The sequence below is a fragment of the Camelus ferus genome, chromosome 11 (assembly GCF_009834535.1).
Source record: "Camelus ferus isolate YT-003-E chromosome 11, BCGSAC_Cfer_1.0, whole genome shotgun sequence".
Classification (NCBI taxonomy): Eukaryota; Metazoa; Chordata; class Mammalia; order Artiodactyla; family Camelidae; genus Camelus; species Camelus ferus.
This window is the reverse complement of record NC_045706.1, coordinates 10809054-10816738: the sequence shown is the minus strand read 5'-3', so window position 1 is coordinate 10816738 and position 7685 is coordinate 10809054. Positions and strand designations below refer to the sequence as shown.

At 45.6% G+C, this 7685-nt stretch overlaps 1 protein-coding gene across 4 annotated transcripts in view; it reads left to right on the top strand.

Moving 5' to 3' along the window:
• Nucleotides 1-5843: 5843 nt before the first annotated feature.
• The window catches only part of INPP5F (inositol polyphosphate-5-phosphatase F), a 77106-nt gene continuing 75264 nt past the window's right edge, over nucleotides 5844-7685 (top strand). For all 4 annotated transcript variants that reach the window (XM_032490776.1, XM_032490775.1, XM_032490777.1 and 1 more), the window contains exon 1: nucleotides 5844-6072. In XM_032490776.1, coding sequence (XP_032346667.1) covers nucleotides 5976-6072 — 97 coding nt within the window. In that variant the 5' untranslated portion in view covers nucleotides 5844-5975. The remainder of the gene's footprint in view (nucleotides 6073-7685) is intronic.

Here is a 7685-nt window from a genome sequence, read left to right as displayed (position 1 = left end):
TGTAGGGGCCCCAAATGAAATGGTTTACAGGCCACATTTTCCCCCATTCAAAATGAAAATAGTTTTACTGAATCCCAAGGGAGAAATAGGCTCATGCTGAAGTGATGGGATAGACTTGTTATGTCTGAGTGTTCCCAGCCTCCTGTTTTCCCCACAGCTGGAGAGCTTTCTGGCTTAGCCTTCTGCTACTTCTTCCCCTCCCCCACCCTCCAAGGAAGGCCAGGCTCTTTCCCTTGAAAGAGCCTGAGTGGTCAGATTTCACAGCAAAGAGCTGAAAAAGAGAAGGGAAGTTGGAAAGGAGTTCAGAGAGGAGGGGAATCGAAGTATCTGTGCTGTGCAGGGATGATGGTGAGCAGAAAAGAAATAAGATGGAAAAAAAAAAACTTACAAAGGGCTTTATACTACTTAAGCAATACACACAAGGGATTTGTTCAAATTATGTTTAATTTTATGGAATGGGTCTTTTCAGCTTTGACGCTACTATGGACTGAATCCCTTGGCTATGACTTTGTAAGCATCACCCGTACAACCTGGAATCCCCACTTGACTAAACTGTACAACAATAGATGTGAAGAACTGTGAGAGGTGGTGCACTGCTCATGGGCGACTTCCACGTTAGTATCTCGCTGTATTTGAGAAACAGCAACAGAGTTCTAATTCTAAAATTCGGGCGAGGGCCAAATTTTGAAAATATATTTGCCACATTTGCGGCTGGTTACCCATCATGGGCCTCGTTCAAAACATCTTGGAGACTTTGCAAATCACATCGCACCGTTCGCTCCCCCCACCTACACACCCCACTCCCGATGCTCCTCTGGTCATTAGCAGCCCCTACACCTTTCCCCCAACACACCCTTTGCTGTGCTTCCTCAGGCTTATTGAAGAATTGCTGTAGAATTGGAGGGGAAGGATGGAGCAGTATTAGGAAAAGCAAAACTCTACATTTTCTTCTCACTGAGTGCTACTCTTATGAAACAGTGAAACACTGTGAGCTGTTAATATTTTTCTTTGACCAGGAGAAGTGGGTTTATAATCCATTGGGCAGCTTTTCCAAAGACGAACCACGTTTCTACAGGAGTAATTCCACCCTTCTAACCACCCCCTCCCTCCCCCCGCCCCCAGCCCGGCCATTGTTTCCTGGTGCAGTACAGAGCAGTCTCTGAAAAATCTCTAAAATGATTATCTCACAGAAGGCATTTTTGACCATCGTTATTGATTTACGGTGGTACAGGTCCCAACAGGCCATTAGCCTGAGAATTACACTTGGCAGAGGAAGCACTAGTCAGAGCTACTGCTGTGGTTTCGAGAAGGTGCTGAAGAAAATTCTCTTCCTGGTGTCCTATTTAAAAGAGCATACAGTGCAGAAAAATGGCTTATATACTTACGATAGTTCACTTTGACAGTATTTAAAGTGTTAGGAAAGCTCAAAAATATTAAGCAGTGTATGAATAAAAAGAGCCATGCCCTGAACTCCTGGCTTGTCAAAGCAAAAGAGTCTAAATCCTTAGGTAATAAGTTACCTAACAATGCTTTTGTGTGTGGTAGAAGACTGGGTTCTAGACACACACACACACACACACACACGCACATATTTAACTAGTTAAAAATTTTTTCTTTATTTTAAAGCATTAAAGGCACATAAAAAAATCAAAACAGCAATAAGCAAGGTCATACTATATAGCACAGGGAACTAAATTCAATATCTTGTAATAACCTAGAATGAAAAAGAATATATATATAAATATATTATTGAATCAGTATGCTGTATACCAGAAACTAACACAACATTGTAAATCAACTATACTTCAATTAAAAAATAAAACAAGATAAAATTATTTTAAAAAACAGCATACAGGAATATAAAATGAACAGGAAGTTTCTACCCTCCTCCTTACCATTCCTGAGTGTCCCCCCTCCCATTTCCATTCCTCAGAGGTAACCTAACCACACTTCTTGTGTTTTGTTTCAGAAATGTTCTGAGCTTATAAAAATGTGGTATCTGATTTTCCCCTTTAAAAACTCAAATGGGATACATCAAAATACCACTCTGCACCTCGGATTTTTTCTATTCAACCAGCATACCTTGGACTTTTTTTCAAATTAGCTTATCTAGAAATATCTAATTTTTTAAATTGAAGAATAACTGCATAACAGAGAGGAAGTGAGAGACAGCTGGCTTCAGACAAATATGAAATTATCACTGTAAAAGGCTAATTATCTTTCCTCTGGAAGGAGAAAGATTAGATGCAGAAAATACTTCATTTCCCTCTCTCTCACATACGTGCACAGAGGCATGCCCGCAACGTAATTTTTATAGCTAGTTTATGCAATAACAATGAGGGTCCTTGAAAATTTTATCAGGCCATACAACTAAAAAGCCAGTACTTACTAACCCTCAAAGTATAACAATGGAGGAGAGATGATCTTTTCCATTGAACAAAAGGATCTCTCTCATTTAGACCAACGTGACTGCCTCTTGAGGGACTTTTCCTTTCTGTTCTATGATGCTTCTCAAATGAACAATTTCACATATGTCAGAGTGCTTCAAAGTGGTCATTACAATTTCCAGTTGTCTTTTATGAAGTTGTGAAAGGAGGTATAGCAGGTCCATGGAAATTGGCTGATGATTGATCAAATATGAAAATTTGACTTGTGATTATCTTGGGCCCTTAACCGTCCCAACTGCTGACCAAAGAAATTAGCAGCCTCTTGGCAGGCAGAACAAGTATTGAAAAAAAAAATTCTCGTTTTGGAGATTTTGCACACACAAATAAGACTGAAGAAAGTTCTCGTGGACAAACAATATACACAGCTGTGGACAAGTAGACAGGAGATGATGTTAAAAGTCAAATTTTACAAGAGGTCAGTAGAGTCTAGTCAGAACCCCCAAATCTCAAAGACATATAATAAATGTGACATTGAAGGCCAAATTGACAATCAAAGTTGAGTCATTATCATTATTTGTGTAAGTTTAACTATGTGGACACATTTCCTCACATTCACTGATTTCAGGGCTGGAAGAACAGTTAGTGATCATTTCTTAATAAATAAGGAAATTGATACTAAAAGCGATGAAGCGACTTAACTAAGATCACACCAAACTGGCTGGAACCTAACTCCCTAGTGAGTATACTTAAATGAGCATAAATATACATGTAAAAGAAAATATATAATATACATGATGGTCATTTCACGTTTGAAAAACAGAACAGCATTGCATGAACTTTCTACCATAACCTGGGTGACACCATTCAAAGGCAGGAGGGCCATGAATTAGGAAGCTGAGAGAGCATGATGAGGCTGGCAGACAGCCACAGGGAGGATGGGGAGGCCAGCCAGGGAGTGGAGGAGCTGCAGGGTCAGGAGCAGCCGCAGGCAAGCATTGTCTGAGGTTCGGGAAGTCCCTAACAAGCAGGAGCAAGGCAAGGCAACCAGGGCAGCAGAATGGGGATGTGATGTCTGCCAGAGACAAGATTATTTACTCTTCTCACTCATTCTGTTCAGCCAGACCAGGGCTCTACTTACCCCAAAGTCAAGCATGCATTTAGAGTGAGAGGGAGGGACAGAGCAGTGTGCATTTGGGTCAGATCGATTCCAGGAGGATCTTCCCTTCAGGTTTTCTCTCTCCTAAGAGCTCTACTTGTTAAACCTCTGGGTTTACAGATAATCAACCTCATACATTGGTACGAGTTAATGACTGATTGCTATTTTCTGCTAAGCTGCTGTCAGGCAGATTTTCCCAATTAATTTCATTTAAAACAGTAGTGCTTAATCCTGGAGGCACATCAGAATACTCTGGGGAGTTTAGAAAAAATACTGACACCAGAGCCCATCTCAATTAAGTTCTGGTTTAATTGGTCTGAGGTCCTAGCATTAGTATGTTTGAAAAACTCCCCAGGTGATTCTAATAGGTAGCCAGGGTTGGAACCACTGACTTAAAACATCAGAGAAAGTTTCAATCAACTAATGAATTGTTTTAAAACAGTTACAATAGCATTATTTTCTTCACATCTGGTGATGTGATTCATTTAAAAATAATGAAATAATTTGCAGAACATCCTGTCTTCGTAAGACTCTCTCATTATCTATTCATTTTTGATAAAGAAAGTCAACATATGGCTGAATTCAACAATAAACCTGAAACTGATGGTTCCATTGAACTGTCTTTCACAATCTTATCTCCATTATCTTCTTTGTCCAAGTCACATCACAAAGATTTGTCATAGTAATCACTCCTGTTGACCTTTATGTTGAGGTGTCTGTACAGTTCAAAAGGCATAGTACTGGGTGGGAAAGGATAAACTGGGAATTTGATAATTGCACGTCTAGGGGAGTGATGGAAATGTTAGCTATTTTGATTATGTTGGTGGTTTCCTGGGTGTATACATCTACCAAAATTCATCAAATTATACATCTGAAAAATGTGTAGTTACTGTATAGGAATCATACCACAATAAAGGTGTTAAAAAACAAAACAAAACACACACAAAAAAAACAAGAGGCATAGTACTTATCAGAGATTCCAGGACAGTTTGTCATCATGGGACTTTCTGTGCTATGGAAATTCAACAGAGAAATCAGTGTGGGCTGGAATAATTAGTAATGTGGAATTCCGTCCTGCTCCTGGGCCCTCTCACTTTTATCAAGCATAAGGTTAAAAGTATTACCTTGCTTTTCTTGTCTCCTACCTCGTTTTTTTCCCTTCTTCCCTTCTAGGGCATTAGAAAAGATAGGAGATAGAAGTAGAAAGACTCACTGATTCATAAATTGGGAGTGTAATTAAAGGTCATTTTAGTTTAACTACCATCTGAGACCAAGAGATTTCCCGAGATCACACAGCGAGATCACCCCTGAGGTAGGGCCTGGAACTTGGGGCCTGACTCCCAAGCCCCATTCTGTTCAAGATACCACCTGGCCTTTCAAGATACTCTGGAGGGCTTCCTCCTTCCACAAGAAGTTCTCCAGCCATTTTATCCTTGTCAAACTAGATCACTCTCACTTCTTTGACATTTTATGGTCTTCTCAGATGCATCCTGTTTAACTTGCCACACGACAGCTTATGAACTTTGCTCTCTTCCTCTTCCTTATTTAGAGCCCTGTGCTGCTAAACTTGTTTATATTCTATTGTTACATGCTTCTCGTTGATGTGCATTTATTGAATGTCTGCTGTTGTCAAACGTCCCAAGGTTCTACGAAGAAATACCAAAACAGAAGACACCCCCGCTCGGATAGTCTGGCTGGGCCCCTGCAACCATCCCAGTTCTCCTCGTCTGGGTCTCTGAGGGCCCGGGGAAGAGGGATTTCAGGCTGGATTTAGGGAGTCGGCCTAGCTTTTCTCAGGGCTGGTGAAAGTAACGAATGACCTGCCGGCATGGGAGGGGAGGCCCCAGGGGTGGGTTTCTGCTCCAAAGGCCGCAGGGGAGTAGTGCGCCAGCCTGCCTCAGCCAAGCCCGGGTTCTTCCCCCGAGCCCGGTAGCCTGGGGTGGGAAGGCGGGCCCGCTGGGGAAGGGGGCACGGGCCGAGCCGGAGGAGGAGGAGGGGAATGGGATGGGGAAGAGAAGAGGGAGGAGGGAGAGCCTCGGGGAAGGATCCAGGAGGAGAAACCAAGGAGAAGCTGGAGAAGGCGGCGGGAAAAGGCAGGAAGAGGAACTGAAAGAAGAAAGAGGCGGGGGAGGAGACTAGTAGGGGGAGGAGCCAGTGGGTGAGGATGGGGCGGGGCCTATCGGGGGGCGGAGCCGGGGGAGAGGCCTCCACGGCCGCGGCCGCCGGGGCGCGTTCTCCTCCTGCAGGGCGGGCCGCCGGGGCGCTCCCTCAGCCGTCGCTCCCCGAGGCGCGGGCTCTGGCGGCCCGGGCCGACAAGGACGCCCGGCGCGGGCCGCCGCCGCTGGGGCCAAAGGGCCAAGGGGCCAAGGGGCCGCGGAGTCGCGGGCGCGCCCGGGCCGCCGCTGCCGCCTCTTTCAGCGCTCGGGGCCGGCATGGAGCTCTTCCAAGCCAAGGACCACTACATCCTGCAGCAAGGCGAGCGCGCGCTGTGGTGCAGCCGCCGCGACGGCGGCCTCCAGCTCCGACCGGGTGAGGCTGGCGGCGCAGGGTCGCCTTGGGCCGGTGGGGGGCGAGGAGGGGGCGCGGCCGGGCCCCTCAGCCCCGGGCTGCCAAGCGGGCGCCGCCTGCGGCCCTGGCGAGCGGGGCGGGGCGGGCGCGAGCAAGGGCGCGCGATCTGTCATTATTTCCTGATGGGAGGCAGTGCTCGCCTCGCCCCTGCCCCTCCGCGGGGGACAAAGGGCCGGCGACCCTCGTCGCTCCGAGTGCGCTTCCGCGTTGAGATCTGCTCCGCTGCACCCGGGGGCGGACTCGAGCCTAGCCGCCCGCTGTCGGGGTCGAGCCGGCTCCCACCAGAAAGTTGGAGCGAGGTCCCCTCGCCTTAAAGGCCTCTTCCACTCTGGAGTGGCCCCTGCCATGTCCTTCGAGGCAAGTGCTGGGTTCGAATCCCCATCTCAGGCCAGGGGCGATCGCGCCAGCTCAATGGATCTTCCTGCTGGAGCTTCACTCCCTCTTGACCTGACATCTTATTATTAAAGGCGTGACTTCATTCTGGTTACCTCATAGGCACTAGATTTACAGCGCCTTTTCTTCGACTTTAGTATTACAGTGAAACTGTACTGTAATGTTAAACTTCTTAAATATTTTTGTGTGAGTCAACAGTGTGCGGTACAGAACGTCTTGTGGGTCCATGTTTGGGTGTCAAGTAACCTGTTATGGGATGCCTAAGTCTACAACAATTAGTTTGTGTTAGGAAAACTAGGTCACAGTGGTGAGTTAAACAGGGCAGCCCTTGCCCTCAGAGAGCTGACAGTCCAGGGGGCGGTTTCCTTTGAGGAGGTTCAGTAGCATCTCCCTCTTTTAGGTTGCCAGTCCTTTTCCCTAATCACCGCAGAGATCTTTCATTTTAGAAGTGAGGGAATGGAGTTCTTTAAAGAAGTAGCCAGAGCATTTCAGATTTACTTGTAATTCTTGTATGTAATCTACACAAAAGAGTTACATGGTATGAATTGAAAAGTAGAAAAGGTACAAATGAACTTTTCATATATTTCACAGCAGTTACCATTTATAGGAGGGTTGCCAAGTACTTGTTCCCTTAATATATTATTCCTGATCCTCACTTAACAACCTTACAAAGCAGGTGGCGGTATCCTGTTTTTCAGGTGAGAAGACAGGTTTGAAAGGTTGAGTAACTTGCCCGAGGTCACAGAGAGTAGAATTGACCTCCAGAACACTTTCTGGTCGGTCCCGCTTCTTGCTTAGGAAGACCCGCTGCTAGTTGCTTTGCTAGAGCAGTGAGGGAGCACTTGTTTGGTTTTTTTTCTAAGTGCTGAGTGCATTTTCTTACTATTTCATTTTATTTCCCCTATTCAGAATGGAGGAGAAACGACTGCATCCAGATAAGGTTCTTGATAATCTTGGGATAGAAATTGTTGTAGATAGGCTAATTTTGGCCAGCCACTAGTCACTCTCTTCTCTGTTGTTTCCTGATTTGATCACTTGCCCCGTCTTTTCCCCCACCCCCTACTCCCAATGTTTGGATAAGGCTTCAAGTACAGCCTGAAGAAAGGTAGATTGCAGAATTCTCCAGGCTGTCAAAGAGCCAGCTCCCTGGATTCTGTGAGCTTAAAATTAACTACTACAGG